Here is a 16,979-nt window from a genome sequence, read left to right as displayed (position 1 = left end):
TGCCTAACTCCTTTATTCAATCTGAAGGCTTTATTTCCTTTGGCTGTTAATATTTTCCATTGATTTATCTGTTTATATTCAAGGTCTTTGAATTTTCTTTTTCTTGAGATATTTAGTAATTTCAGCCTTTTCCTCCCTTATTTTCTCACATTGCTGGTTTTCTAAATCCTTACCCCTCTGATGGTGGTTTCCCTGGAAGCTGTATCTCAAAGTCTCTCAGCATCCTCCCACTCTGTACAATTCATGGTTCACTAGCTTAGATCTCTACCACTAGTGATTTTGGGGGGTATAGAACTGGCCACAGCTAGATATTGGGTTCTTTCCCTCTGGATTAGTGGAGTGCCACATAACTCCCCTTCTTTGTCTCAACTGCACTTGAAAAAGGGAGAGGGGACTGTGATATGGAGTTGGGTTTGATTTGAAGCTAATATGTCAGATCTTTGGGTCAGTCAGTGAAGCCTCAGTGCCAGTAGTATGATGGGTATGGAGGAAGGGGATGTCGAATGAGCTTCAATAAGTGGTCATGAGATATCTTTTACTGTCTTTTGAATTCTGAGTATCCTGTACCACGGAGATAGCTGAAGTTACTTTATCTTTGGTGTACAATTCCTATTTTGGAGAGGTTTGAGGATCATTTTGTTGAAGGACTAGATATTCTCTTCTACATGACCCAAAAGTCTTATATAGATCATTCTCATAAAAAGTTACTAAAAATGAAAAAGTAGGCAATATGGATTGTTACTCACTCACTTTTCTTTCATTTGACTAATTTGGTTAATATATTATAAAATGACTTCTCAGTGCTTTCAGCTTTGGGTCATCTCTTCACAGATTTCCTTGGTGTATATACTTGGTTTGGAGTAGCCGCTTTTTGTTGTACCAAACGCTATTTTGATTCCTTTGTGTACCATTAGGATTTTCATTTGTGAAAGTTCTTGGGATGATGTGACTCACTTGGGTCTCCTTGGCTTTCTGTGGATTTGTTTTCACTTCCTCTGCTTTTTTTTTTTATGAGAGGATACTGTTGACAATATTCTCCATTCTCTTATATAAATATTTAATTTTATCTTGTTTTGTTTTTGCGTTTTTGCTTTTTGCTAGGCAGTTGGGGTTAAGTGACTTGCGCAGGGTGACACAGCTAGTATGTGTTGTGTGTTGTGTGTCTGAGACTGGATTTGAACTCAGATCCTCCTGACTTCAAGGCTGGATCTCTATCCTCTGTGCCACCTAGCTGCCCTGTTTTTGTTTTGGTTTTGTTCTATAAATATTTTATAAATGATTTTGTATTTCAGATTTGTACTGTTATTGACAGTCATGTCTATGTCAAAGAGAATGTTATTGCTTGATAAGATGATTTCTGGGCTCATTGGGGTCCCCATTATTGTGGTAATTTTTACATATGTTAAACCCTTTTTTTGCTTTATCAACTCAGACAAATAGGTTAGGTTGAAGTTGCGTTTTTTTGCTATGTCTCCTCATCTTTATCCTTTCTTTTAATATGATGTTGATTTCAAACTTTTTCTAACTGAATCTGGATACACAGCCAGCTGATTCTGATAAAACTGCTACTACCTTGATACCCTTTGGGTTTTTTTGTCACAATATAGTCAATTTCATTTTGTATGTATATGATGTTAAGTCATTCTTTTGTATGTGTGTGTGTGCTCTCTGACTCTTTTCTGAAAGAAAGAATTCTTAATCTATAGGTAGGAGACTTTTAAGTTACCTATACGCCATTGGTATCTTTTGTTCCTTAGTTCCAAGCCATATTTTCCAACATTATCTTCCCCAAAGAATCATATAATTTGAGTGTTCAGAGGAACTTCAACGGCCATTTAGTATAACCTATACACAAAAGAAATCCCCTGTATCCATATTCTTCAATGTCTATCTTCACATTGAAAACACTGTCAAAGTATAGATTGATTTGCTGTGGAGGATCTTGTCAAATACTTAATAAAATTTATCTACTCAATCATCTTCTTTGTACAGACTGGCATACAGACTGCAGTTAATTTTATGGTTGCCTTTTAGCTTATGCTTACCATAAGCACTGAAAGATAAAATAATCACTTGTGTCATAAAATCATGTCCCCTTATGCCCACGTTGAAACTAGATCTGCCAACCTCTGTGTTTACCTCCATAGGGAAAAATCTTAGAAGCATACTTCCACTTGGTGATATCTCCTTTAGCCTTCTAATTTCAATTCTAAAAATAACACCAATATACTGTTCACTTCTTCCAGTATACCTGCAGTTGTTTGTAGAATCGCTAAAAACTGTGATTCTTAATATCTTCCACCTCCTTTTCTTCCACTCCACTCTGGTCATTGCAGAAGTGGAAGGGGTCTACAGAGTACTGAAAGCTGTTTTAAAGTTTTTGTTTCATGGATTACTGTTGCCAAAGAATTCATCCCTCATGGCTAGCCTACTGATGAGGATACTATTTTTACTTAATTGAATTGGTCCTGAAACAATAGACTCATTGTCTCACTGGAACCATACTTGAAACCTTTCCTATAAGTATATTAGAACCTAACAAATACAACTGGCATAACCTTTGAGAACAGACACCTCAGTGCTTCAGTGAGGATTCATAGTAGGGCTTTGTGGAAGATATGATGAAGATGATGATGATGATATGATAGAGCAGCGGTATCAAATGCAGATAGAAACAGAGACTTTTACATGAGGATCTGTGCAGGCTGCATATTGACTTAGAAAATCACACATTAACATTATCTATATTCTATTGTATTTTTTTTATTTGTTAAATATTCCCAATTACATTTTAATGTAATTTGGGCTGCACACACTTGAGGAGTGTGGAGGGTGACAGCATGGTAGAGTATCATTAGCATGTGATGTTGTGTTTGTATTATCACTATTTATTCCTACATTAATTTAACCTCAGGCCATTTGTAAATTCTGTATATTTAAAATATACACTTAGCATGAATAAAGATGTAATAACTTACATAAAACCATGTAATGTTAAAGTTGTCAGGGACAACAGAGGTCATTAGGCCAACTTTTCTTTTACAAATTAGAACAATAAGGTCTAGAGAGGTTGTAAATTTTCTTATGTCAACCAATGTCTTGTTCTAGTGTGAGAGGGACATTCAACCAATATAGTCATACAGTTTTCCCAGCAGTTTTTTTCAAATAATGAGTTTTTGTTCCAAAAGTTTGAATCTTTGGGTTTATCATATATTAGATTACTATGGTCATTTACTACAATGTAATGTGTACTGATTCTGTTCCACTGATCTACAACTCTATTTCTTAGCCAGTACCAGATTGTTTAGATAGTTACTGCTTTTGGGCAGCGAGGTGGTACAATAGATAGAGCATTTGCCCTGGAGTCAGTAGGACCTGAGTTCAAATGTGGCCTCAGATACTTACCTAGTTAGTTATGTGACCCTGGGCAAATCATTTAATCACAACTGCCTCAAAAAAAAAAAAGGATACTTACTGCTTTATAATACAGTTTGAGATCTGATATGGCTAGACCATCTTCACATTTTTTCATCGATTCCCTTGATATTCCTTGACTTTTTGTTCTTCCAGATGAATTTTGTTATTATTTTTCCTAGCACTATAAAATAATTTTGGTAGTTTGATTGATATCTCCTGTTCCTATCAATAATAATAAGTAATAATCAGATTCATAATTTCTTATAGCACAATAATATATTACATTAACATACCACAACTTGTTTAGCCTTTGTCCAACAAATGAACACCTAATGGATTTCCAGGGCTTTGCTACTAAAGAAAGTAGTAGTATAAATATTTTGGTATGTATAAGGGCCTTTCTTTTTATAATTGACTTTCTTCAGGTGAATCCCCGGCATGGGAATCTCTGGGTGAAGGGTATGGCCACTCTAGTCTCTTTTTTCACATAATTACTAATTGCTTTCCAAAATGATTAGATCAAAACACAGATACAAGAGTAGTGAATTAGTATGCCTATCTTTCCACATCTCCTTCACCATTGACTATTTCCATATTTCATAATCTCTCCCAATTTGCCGGGATCATGGTGAGATCTCAGCATTGTTTTGATGTTCATTTCTCTTATTAATGATTTGGAGCCTTGTTTCTCGTCATCATTAATAGTTTGCGTTTCTTCTTTTGAGAAGTGTGTATCCTTTGACCACTTATCTATTAGGGAATGGCTTTTGTTCTTATTTATTTCTCTTGGCTACCTTTACATTCTGGATATCAGACTTTTATCAGAGATATTTGATTAAAATAGTTTTTCCCCTTCAACTGCTTCATTTTTATATAATGCAGTTCCTAATTGCGTTAATTTTAGTATTGTGAAAGATTTTAAGTTTCATGTATTTGAGGTGCATTTTATGTTTTATGGCTGCCTTTATCCCTTGTTCGGTTAAGAAGTCACCCCCTGGCTATACCTGAGAAAGGTACTTGATCTGTTTATCTTCTAAATTTTTATGGTATGACATTTAATCTTAAGAACATATATCCACATTGAGTTTGGTATGTGGTATAAGATATTGATCCAAACCAGAAGTTCTTATCTTCTTTGTTGTTATGGACCCCTTTGGCAATCTGGAGAAGCCTATGGTCCCCTTCCTAAAATAATGTTTTTAAATGAATAAAACAAAAATATAGGATTAAAAAGGAAACTGATTATATTGAAATAGTCACCACAATATATTTTTTTTAAAAGTTCACAGACCCTAGGCTAAGAAACCCTTGTGTAAATTTAATTTCTGTCAGACTGGTTTCCAGTTTTTCTTGAAATTTTTGTTGAGCTAATGAATTCTTATCCCACATGCATCCCCTCAGTGTTTTGGTTTGTTTTTTTAAAGACTGAGGTTATCAGCAGGTGCTTTTTTCTTTCTGTCCTTTCCTTTGGGTATGGTGATAATAGGGATTCTTTACTATTAAACATTTCAGCTCAGTGCTACTAAGTAAGTATAAATTCAACTGAACAAACATTCATTAAAATATCCACTGTGTACAGAGCATTGTGTTTTGTTGCGGGTAGAATATAATTTTAGATAAAGTGCAGTTGATTAGAATATAAGTTTGCTGATATTTAAATATTAAGAAAAATTGTCATGGTTACGCATGAGCTCTCATAGACTATTATAATAAATAATGTGACTTAGCTATTTACTTAAGGGAACAACTATGGCATCTGGACCAGTCTTGCTTGCAGCAGGCAAAATTAAGTGGCTCCCTTTAAGCGAAAGACTTCAAGCAAACAGCTAGCCCAAGAGGCAGATTTGCAAAAAGAATCAGACTCTAAGTATAGATAGTGCCAGTGGCCATAAATCAAATAAGATATGTGCACAGTGCATACAGACTATTGTATTAGTCTTACTACATAGTTCTCTTTAAACTACATTAGCATCTGTAAATCATAAACACTTTCAGCAAAATAAGTCACAGGATAATAGATTGAAAGTTGAAAAGGGACCTGATTGGTCATATCAACCACCTTCCTCATTTTTCTTATAAGGAAACTAAGGCCTAAAAAAAGAAAGTGGGGGCAGCTAGGTGGCACAGTGGATAGAGCATTGGCCCTAGAGTCAGGAGGACCTGAGTTCAAATCTGGCCTCAGACCAAACACTTGACACTTTCTAGCTGTGTGACCCTGGGCAAGTCACTTAATCCCAATTGCTCCCCCCCCAAAAAAAAAAGGAAATGACTTACTCAAGGTTACGCTGGTGGTAAATGATAGTGGTGGAAGTCAAACCAAGGTCCTCATGCAACAAGTCCATGATTCTTTTAATTGTACCATACCATAAAGGAAAATGAAATATATTTCAATAAATAACAAATAATAATGCTTTAAGTATATTTAATTTTTTTCTTCATATTTTAAAGATTGATACACAAGACTTTTTTAGACAATAATACATTTTATTCAGTCTGGCAGGATAGTCAGGCCTCTGGGGTACTTTCTAGCTCTAAAATGCTATTGTCGATAGGTTAGAAAGATAGAGAGCTACATTCACATAGCACCTTACAGTGTACAAAGCAATTCACATATATTATTTTATTTAATCCATAATGGCTAAGTGAGGCTTTGAGCCTAGGTCTTCTGATTTTAAACCCATTGTTCTTTCCACTTTATCATAGACACTTCTTGACATATTAACTGCATATAGGAACACTAAACAATTTTAAACCAAAAAAAGAGCAAAGGATTCAGTTTGTAAATTCAGTGAAAACTAGTGCCTTCTCTTTGTAGAACATTGTACTAGTATGGGGTGAAATACAAAGTTTGACTTAGATACAGCCCCTATCCTTGTAGACCTTACAGGCAGGCTATTTAAGGTTATGACATATCATGTATTATTTTGCATTATGTTTATTTGTATGTAACTGTAGAAGAGAAATGAAAATTAATGACTGGAAAATCCAAACTCTTCAAAAATCTGGATATCCAAGATGCTTAGTTTTTAGGTAGTAACTTTTTATTTTCTTTGTTTCCATTGACTTCTCTGAGGTTTTCATTGATCTGAGTTCCCAATTTTTCTGAAGTTAGAAAAAAACAAATAATATACTAATATTAGCTTTATGGAATTCTTTGGTAACTCCCCTAAAGAATTAGAGAAATATGAATCAGATTGTTGTTTTTGAACTAAGTTGCCTTATTGTGGTTGATATTTAGAATGCAGAAAGAAGCGGACTATGCATTTTGAATGTTAGGATTCATTTATAGTATTGGCCAAAGCATTTAAAATATATTAATATGCTTGCTTGCTACAATTTTTCTGTACTGGAGTACTAGTAGAAACCGAATGTGTGCGCGCATACAGTATTTTCTTAGGTGATTATGAAAAACTCCATTTGGAAATAGTCCAGTGCACAGTGGTTGTGGTTTGTATTGCCAATTGAGACTTAGATTTGATATGGTATCCTTGGGAAAATGTTTCCATTAGTCAAAAGGAAAAAATCCAGGGAAATATATTGTGGGTCATACCTTGCTCAGTGAGGATGTTGATGCAGTCTTTAGGATAACAATCCAGTGGCTTTAAAAAAAAAAAAAGAGAAAAATGATCATTCTCACAGCTTAGAAATAGAACATTACCATAATGCAAAACTGTAGAGGATAAAAAAGAAACTGGTACAAAAGACAACATTCTTTAAAAAAATTGATCTGTAAAGAATATGAACATAGTATATTAAATTTCCTTTTGAGACAACCAATGAAAGGTTCAGCTTATGAGAATTATTTTACTTAATGGTAAATTACTTAGATCATGTAATTATAGAAAAACCAAAACATTCCAATTGTTTTTTGTTGTTGTTTTTTCCAAATTACTTCACTTCTGAAAGTTTTTGTTGTGTTTTTAAAATTACTTTGAAAAATAGGTGTTAAATTTGGCTTGTGAATACTTTCAAGAGTCAGAATTTATTTATTCAAGAAACATTTATTCAGTGCATAAAAGACACAGTCCCTACCTAGCCTCATAGAATGATATATAAATTATTATTGTTCAGTCATGTCTGACTTTGTGACACATTTGGGGTTTTCTTGGCAAAGATACTGGAATAGTTTGCCATTTCTTTCTCCAGGTCATTTTATAGATGAGCAAACTGAGGCAAACAGGATTAAGTGCCTTGCCCAGGGTCACACAGCTAGTAAGTATCTGAGGCTGAAATTTGACTCTGGTCTTCCTGGCTCCAGAGCCAGCACTCCATTTACTGTACCACTTAACTGCCCCAAATACACATAACTAAATTATATAACTCATTGCATTACAAGTGTTATAGAGTATGTAGAGCGGTGCAAAGTTCTATGTGAGGTCCCAGAGGAAAAGATCATTACAGAGAAGGCAGAAGTCGGGATAGAGATCAAATAAAGCTTCATGTAGGAGGAGGGATTTATTTTGGGCTTTAAAAGTGGGTCTGAATCAACTAGTTCTGTTATCTTTTGCATGTGGGCAAGGTAGATTGAATAGCTGGATTCAAAACTGCTTGAATAATTCAACCCAAAGAGTAGTTATTAATGTGTTAATATCCTGAAAGGTCTTCTACATGGTGCCACCGGGGATCTGTCTTGACCTGTCCTTATTCCTATGTTGTTAAAAAATTTTATCAATGATTCTAATTGAGACATCCATAGATACCATACTTACCTAATTTGAATTTGATTATTTGTAAATGACAAAGTTTGGAAAGATAGCTAACGCATTAAATGACAGTGTTAGCATCTAAGTACATCTCTAGGTTAGAAGAATGGGGTGAATCTAATAAGATGAAATTTGGTAGAGATAAAAGGATCAGAAGGAGAACTCAGATCTTTCTGTGCCGAGCGTGGCTTCTGTCTATAAAGCTGCATTTCTTGGAGAACACTGGTGTTTAAAATTGGATTTTGATGTCAAGAAAAAGCTTAGAATCATGGAAGTTCTGTGCCAGTTTCTCAATCCATCTTCCTGTCTTCCTATTTACTTCTACGCTCCACTTATTGTCTGTAGCTCCTGTTCCAGCTATTTATGCTGGTTGAATTACTAAATGGACTGCACATCAGACTGTGTGTTAATATGAGTAAGAGCCCTTCTTCAATTGATTTTTACTGCATATATTTTCTGACCAATCATTTTTGAATATTCATGGACCTCATTGAGGAGGCCTTGTAGCGTTCTGTGGCTTGATGCAATCAAGCAATCAAAAGCATTTTTAAAGCCTGCTATATGCCAGGCATTATGCTTGATGCTGGGGATATAAAGACAAAAATAAAACAATCCCTATATCCTTAAGGAGCTTCATAAATAGGAGCATTACATAGCTTAAAGATTTACAAAATGTTTTCCTCCAAGAATCCTATAATATAATGCATGTATTGCAATCCCCATTTTATATATGGGAAGTACAAGGCATGGAGAAATTAAATGAATTGTCCAATTAAATAAACTGCCCAAGGTAGTTTAATGGTAAAGCCAGAATTTGAACTCAGAATCTTCTAAGTCTAGCATTCTTTCCACTCCATGGTCAGCCATGCAAGGAGAGAATATGACAGGTACCTCTTGACAATGCAAGACATCAGCTTGCATAAAAAATACCAATAGTATTTAGTGGACTTCAAGCTCAACATGGGGCAAGATCACAATGTGGTGGTTAAAAAAATCTGATATGATTTAATGGAGGCACAGTGTTAAGTGTAAGGGAGCGGTAGTTCCTCTCTTGGTCAGACTATATCTGAAATTATATGGTTCCGTTCTGGATGACATATTTTAGGATAGATGTACTGAAGTAGTTTCACAGAAGGGCAACCAGCATGGTGATATTATTGAGAACCATGCCATACAAAGACCAAAGGATGTTTAGTCTGGAAAAGAGAAATCTTAGATGAAACATGAACATTGTCTTTAAGTATTTGAAGGACTGTCATGGGGAAGGAAGGATTAGATTTATTCTGCTTTACCTCAGGACAGAATTAGGAACAGTGGGGGGCAATTAGAGAGAGACAGATTTTAAAATTCCATGTAAAGACAAACTTTCTTAAAATTAGAACTGTCCAAAAGTGGAAAGGACTACTGCAGGTATAATGGACTCTCTATTTTTGGATATGTTCAAGCAGATATTCTAGATAACTTGGAGGGAATTTGTAAAGGGGTTTCCTATTTAGAAAAGTGTTGAGCTAGATGGTGTCTGAGGATCTTTCTAATCCTGTGATTCTAGGAAGAGGGGAATCGGGCACAGGGAACATTAAAATGTGCATGTGTCTATGTCTGTATGTGTGTCAGAGTAATAATACAGAGTTCTCAGTTCTTCTCTTTGGGCTGAAGAGGTACAGCCTTCTGAGCTCCTTATCAGAGTTTCTCATATGATTCTCTGGAGGAATCAGGCTTTCTGCTTTTGGCTTAAGAGAGAGCGTGGTATAGTGGGAAGACCCAAAATGTGAAGTCAGAGAGCTGGTCTTCTGATCCTTCTTCTGACCCTCACTTTCTGGGACCTTGGACAAGTCATTTAATCTCTCTGGGGCTCAGTTTCCTTATCTGGAAAATGAGGGGTGTTTCCTGAGGTCCTCCAGTTCTAAATCTTACTGCCATATGTATATTCTTAGATACATGGTAGGTAAGAAAAGCCCTTGATACCAGTCTAAGATCAATTCTTGGTATTTTAGGAAAGTGATCTCATTGTTTGACACTAGTGCCAATTACCACTGCCTTCATTAACAATGAAATCAGGTTCTTCATTCCTGCTGAAAACTTGGAAAATAGCCTATTGCCTTAATTTAACAATTTATCAAGTTTTAGCTTTAGTTTATGTTTTCAGTTTCCAGTTATGAAAGTTTGAAATATTTTTCTAAAAGTTTTGGGAATATAGATTTTGATTAAAAACCATCAGAATGAAAGAGTGATTCCATATAATGTTCATTATTGTTTATAAGTAAAGATTATCTTCTGTCTTCTGGTAATTAGTTTCTCTTTTGTTGATATCATAATTTAATTTTGTGTATGATATCTAAGGGAAGGAAGGGGAATGGAATAAGTATTTATACAACACCACCCATATGTGTTAGGCACTGTGCTAAGTGATTTTTACAGATAGTATTTCATTTGATAAAAGCCTTGAAAGGTAGGTTTTGTTATTATCCACATTTTGCAGTTGAGGAAACAAAGGCAAAATGACTTGCTCAGGATCATACAGCTAGTAAGTGTTTGAGGCCAGGTTTGAAGTTTAGGTCTGTCTTCCTGCCTTGAGCTGCCCAGTGCTCTGTCCACTATGTCAACTTTTGTGTGTAACGTAGACTATTTTGAATTGGCAAAATCTTTGAAAATTGATCACATGTGTGATGTGGTAAAAAGAGCACTGGACTTGAAGTCAAGTGACATGGGTTCCTGTCTCAGTTCCAACATCGTTTGACCTTGGGTATGTCATTTTACTACTCTAGACCTGTTTATCTGTGTGATGACAGTTCTTTCACCATTCATCTCACAAAGCTGTTCTGAGGAAGATGTCTTGTGAACCTGAAAGTACCCTCTAATTGTGAAATTATTGTTGTAGTGGATAGAACCTTCGAGTTGGAGTCATGAAATCTGAGTTCAGATGCCATATCAGACTAGCTTGTGACCCTGCACAAGTCACTTAAACTCTTATAAGCCTCATTTGTAAAATGAAGATCAAATGAGATAATGTATGTAAAGCACTTCTTGCAAAACTTAAAAAGCTGTGTAAGTGCCAATTTTATCATTGTGTAATATATATATGTTGTAACAAGTACAATAAGTTATATCTTCAGGCCTTTAGAAAATTAATTTTTGTGGGGAGAAATGTTTTCTCTATGTTTCTATAGCGAAAATACTTTGATTACTTTGAAACATTAAAGGAAATTTATTCCATTAATCCAAAATTTTTCACATACCTATGCTTCTACTAAAAAAACAACAACATAATTTGCCCTCTTATTGTCCATAGGGAAAATAGCTCCTCTGATATTCCCTGCCATTTATTTGCATTGGCTTCCTATAATACTTCTTACTTACTACCTTCATTTAAGAAGTCCTCTTTTGAAGCTTGATTTTCTATTCTTAACTTTGAGATTTAACAAATTATTTTTGATTTGCAGGAGACTTCAATTGCAAAAGACCATTATTGTACTCTTTCCAAAAGATTGGGGGGGAGGGGTTGAAGCTGAGCATTTAAATGCAGATGTTTGCATGATAAAGATCTCTTTGTGTTGCATTAATATGGTGATCATGTTTAAGTCTATGAATTCAGGCCAAAGTTTTTTGTTTTCATCGTTGTGTTATGTGTTATTGTAATTTATTTACACCTCTCACTTTTAGTGTTGTTCACTTTATTTCTGCTTTGTTTCTGTGCCTCTTGAACATAGATTAAACAGGTCTGTGAGTCTTCTCAGTGCATGTAAACTGAATAAATCAACTCCAAGGTGAGGGCTTATTAGATGTATGGTAGTTTTACCTCCTAGCTCTTTAGATTTTCTTTACCTTTTAATTCGGTAATTTGAAGTAGCCTTTAGTGAACTACTTTATCACATAGCTGTTCTAAGCATTAACCTTTTACTAATTAAGAAATTTTAAACGCAACTGTCAAAGATTGCTTTCCTATGTGCTACAAAAATTACAAATGATATTAACTTAATAGTAATGTTAATATGCCCTATTAAATTTCTTAGATATTGTATTGATTTTTCATGATTATAAATTTGCTAAATATCAGTTATATCTACAAGATATAGTTTAAAATTTTAAAAAGTGAATATTTGGTACAATTCTCAAATTTCATATGAATTGACCAACAAAAATATTGACGAAACTAACTCAGAAAGTGTCCTTTAATTCTTAATGTTCCACTAATAGACGTGGCTTGTCCAATGCGTGCTATGACTGAGATTCACATTAGGGAGTCTTTTGCAGGTTATATGTTTGTCTTAAAGTTTACTTAATTTCTCTTCAATCTTTTCTATAATAACAACTCATTTATATAGTGTTTTAAGGTTAAATTACAGAGTACTTTCTTCACAATTAAGCAGGTAATGTAAGTATCATTATCCTCACTTTACAGATGAAGAAACCAAGGCTCACACAGGTGAAGTGACTTGCCGAGGGTCACACAACTAGTAAGTATTAGATCCAGAATTTGAACTCAAGTGTTCCAACTCTAAGACCAGTACTCTTTCCACTACAATATTCTTCCTATCCCACTCTTTGATTCTCTAGAACCAGAAATTACCTCAGGGCAGTTTACTCAGGAGAAGCCACCACGAATTAGAATCTGAAAAAACCTAGATAAATTCTTTGGTGGAGCTCAACAGATTTAAGATCTGGATCTTGCTCAGTATTTGTTTTAAATATTTGTTGGCAAACCATCATATGTGAGTGTTCAGTGTTGTAGTAGGAGGTATGAGTTTTAAAATGAATAAGATCCTGACATTAATCTCAAAGAGCTTATGATCTCAACAAAGACAGTGTAGTGTGGTGGAAGAAGTGCTTGGTTTGTACTCAAGAGACTTGAAGTCCATTCCCTGCTCTGACATATTAGCTGTGGACCATGGATGGACAAATCACTTAAATTTTCTGAGCCTCAGTTTCCTCATGCTTAAAATGAGGATAACGATCGTTGGGATATCTACCTCATGAAGTTGTGAGGGTGATGCCAATTAAACCTTAAGATGCCATTTATTGATTATTACAAGTTTATACTTGTCTGTTTCTATTCAAACACTAAAATAAATAAATTTCTGTAACAAGTAAACAATATTAGTTATCCATTCAATAAATATTTTGGGTACATGTGTGATGGTGGAAAGAACACTAGACCCTGGGAGACAGGAGGCCCAGGTTCAGTTCCTGACTCTGCCACTTACTAGCCATGTGGCCTTCCTTAAAGACTTAGCCTGCCTGAGTCTTAGCTTCTTCATCTACAAGTTAGTAGGTTAGTAGAATAGAAACAGATTATGTATAAGTACATAGAATCATAGACTTAGAATTCTAAGGGAATTTAGAAATCATATAATCTTGCTCATTCATTCTATATATGAATTAATTAGGACCAGAGAAATTAAGTGATCTAAGGTCACACAATGTGACCTATGGCCTCAAGGCCACATGTTACCTTCTAGGTCCTTGGTATTTTGACAGAGTCCAAGTTTTATAGAACAAATCATTTTATTAAGGGGATTTGTTCTGTGAAGTTTTGATTCAGAGGGCTGCACTTGAGGACTTAGGGGGCCACATGTGGCCTCGAGGCTGCAGGTTCCCCACCCTGGTATAGACAGTGGCAAATGTAGAATTTCAGTTTATACCATTTGAATCCAGATTCATTGCTTTTTCATTCATTTATTCATTCATTCATGCCCTATGCTGACAGCTCTGACATTTTGTGATTCTTCTGTATGTAGCTCTCTGCCAAGTGCTATGAAAAATACAAACTTTTTTTGCCCATAAGATGCTCAAATTAAAAGGAGAAATACAACATATACACAAATAACTATAAAGTAGTATTTAATAAATTGTAAGTTGAACTACATTTAAAATGTCAATTCAAAGATCGCTTTTCACATTCCTTACCCATCTCTACCTATTGAAATTGTTCTCTCCCTTCAAGAATGAACTCAGGGTCATTGCCATCATAAAGCTTTTCCTTCCTCTAAATCCATTGTAAGTGAAAATGATCTTCCCCTACTCAAATTTTCTAGAATATGTTGCTTTGACCTCTTCTTTACCTGTATGACTTTCTACTTGTATCATAGTCATTGTGTTCATATCCTATCCTTTCATTCTGTTGTTCATTCCTTGAAGGCAAAGACTATGTTACCTTTTATCTCTGAATCCTAAATACTTATCTCAGGGCTTTGCATATAGTAAGTATTTAATAAGTATTTTTTACATTTAATTTAATATGATGAGATGGCATGTTTTTAATTGTCATTACTCCCAAATATTAAGTGGTCATCTATCAATTTAATCTGTATTCTTTGTTATTTTTATAATGACCCTAAACAAGAAGGAAGCTGGTTCAGTTGTTGCTTTGAGAGGTATGTTCAATTGAACCCTTCCTACATGTCATACAGGTTTTAGTACTACTAAAATGTACTACGCTGAGCATGGGACAATTATCCCTTCTGAAACCTGCTTGCTGCCCAGTGTAAATAAATGTATTGCAACCCAGCCTTATCCCTTCCTTATAAGTTACCTCCTTCTTTCTTTGAGTTATTACACAGATAATTCCTCTTGCCTTGAATGCCCTTCTTCCTCCTCTTCACAGATATATATCCCTCTGGCCCTCAAAATGCTCAGTGTATAGAATAATCCTTATTTGTGAAGTCTTCCCAACCTTCCTAGACTCAAACCCAGCAATTTAGGAGTCTCAATTACTGTTGGTGCTATCCTTAGCAGAAATCTCAAAACTCTAGATCGTGAATGCTGGAAGGTACCTTAGAGATTACTTAGTCCAATTGCTTTATTTTACATATGGTAGCATCATATATGTAGAGTTTGAAAGAACTTTGTTGAGATCATTGAGTTGAGCCTCCTTGTTTTAAAACTGAGGAAACTGAGACCCAGAGAAGTTATGGAGAAGTCATGTGACTTTCCCAGGGTCATAGCAGTATGTGAGGTTAGATCTGAATTTTATTCTTCTTTCCCCTGTGTTCAGTTGTCTGTCTGTTATACCATGGAGGAAATGAGGCTTTGAGAGTCATGAGTCATGTTTTTAGAGCTATAATTTAAACCTGGGTTTTCTTACGCCAAGTCCAACTATACCGCTATATTTCCACTATACCAACTTAACAGATGTATTTTGTGTAAATAATATATTATATATTGATATGCAACATTTACATGGTTATGTTTGCATTTTAGTCATTCTATTCATGTTTATCTTATATGCCTTTAGTGTATAAACGGCTTATTACTATTCACAGCAAATTATAATTTACATTTATGTAGAATATGAATGTTTATAATGCATTTTTCTCAACCTTTGAGGTAGATAGTCATAAAGGGGTTAAGTTATTTCAGGGCAGTACATTTCTTCCGAAATTTCCCATAGCATTTCATATACATCGTATCCACTAAATAAAGGTTGATGAGGGGGGCAACTAGGTGGTGCAGTGGATAGAGCACTGGCCTTAGAGTCAGGAGGACCTGAGTTCAAATCTGGCCTCAGACACATAACCCTTACTAGCTCTGTGACTCCGGGTAAGTCACTTAACCCCAATTGCCTCACCAAAAAAAAAAAAATCAATTAATTTGAAAAAAAAAGGTTGATGAGGATTTCACTTACCCATTTGCTTTTTACTGTAATAATAACATTACTATCATTACACCGAAGGTGTTCCATGTCTAACTTTTCCACAGGAATTCTGGAAAGCACTGTGTAATCCCTGAAGTTTCAGTTTTAGAATGGGATCCTAGAATTTAGAGCTGGAAGATAGCTTGGAGATCATTCAGACTAAACATCTTCTTTTATAGTTCAGTGCCCAGACAGATGAAGCAGCTTGCCTAAAGAGAAGAAACTGTGATCACACAGGATCTAGCAGCAGCTCTTCTAGTGGTTTACAAGTGCAAAGTACAGGATATCTGTACTCTTAATTTCTATAAAAGGTATTAAGCCATTTCGAGGTCTTCTTTTCAGAGATTAATCAGAGAAACAAAATTAGAGAATTACAACATAAGGGTCACTTTAGTATCCAAACATGCCAGATGTTCATAGCAATTCAGTTCATGTGTGTGCTCTAATATTTGGAGTATATCATTAGCTAATCGTAAGTGGCAGAGATGGGTCTTCTGACTTCCAGATCAGTGCTGTCCCTCCGTGTTTTAAATGTTCAGGTGAAAAACATTCTGTAAACCTAAAAGTGCTATATAAATGCCAATTATTATTATTTGATAGTATTTTATTCATGTTTTCTTGCTTTCAGAAATCAAATTAATGTAACCCATTTACTCTGTTGAAGATGCTCCTTTGTGTAGATTTTATTGTAACTTGCCTTATTCTTTTTAGCACCATCAAAAGAACCAGCTCTAGCGAACGAGTATCTCCAGGTGGCCGAAGGGAAAGCTATGGAGATTCCAAAGGAATCGTAACCGCACAGGATCCACCAGCAGCTCTTCTAGTGGTAAAAAGAACAGTGAGAGGTAGGGGGCTTCTTTACTCCTGATTCTTATGATTAATCAGAGAAGGCTACATCAGAGTTGTTTTAGTATCCAGATGCTGTGTGCTTTCCCATTGGCAGGCTGGCTGTTGGACTTGGGACAGATTAACTTCTCAGACCTTTTTTTTCCCTATCTAAAATGATTAGGCTGTGTGACCCTGGCAAATCCCATGTCCCAGGAAAATCTGTAAGACTGTAAAGTATAGGACAGATGTCAATCTAAACTGGTAGAAGGAATATCCTTTTCAGGAGTTTCCTACATCAGTGTAGTGAGGGAATCAATCCAAACAAATAAAAATCAGTAAGTCAACAAGAATCTATTAAGCTGCTATGTGATAGGCACTCTGCTAAGCTCTAAAACTATAAA

The 16,979-nt window shown here is 35.2% G+C and overlaps 1 protein-coding gene across 1 annotated transcript in view; it reads left to right on the top strand.

The window, feature by feature from the left end:
* The window catches only part of EML1 (EMAP like 1), a 218,804-nt gene that overhangs the window by 86,651 nt on the left and 115,174 nt on the right, over window positions 1-16,979 (top strand). Inside the window, 3 exon segments of the mRNA XM_078150420.1 lie at window positions 11,828-11,884; window positions 16,462-16,532; window positions 16,535-16,595. Of these exon segments, the coding sequence (XP_078006546.1) occupies window positions 11,828-11,884; window positions 16,462-16,532; window positions 16,535-16,595 (189 nt within the window).

Source organism: Phascolarctos cinereus, unplaced genomic scaffold (assembly GCF_003287225.1).
Source record: "Phascolarctos cinereus isolate Bilbo 61053 unplaced genomic scaffold, phaCin_HiC Scaffold_2;HRSCAF=192, whole genome shotgun sequence".
In the NCBI taxonomy this organism is placed as follows: Eukaryota; Metazoa; Chordata; class Mammalia; order Diprotodontia; family Phascolarctidae; genus Phascolarctos; species Phascolarctos cinereus.
The sequence above is the reverse complement of the archived record's forward strand: the minus strand, read 5'-3'. Positions and strand labels throughout refer to the sequence as shown.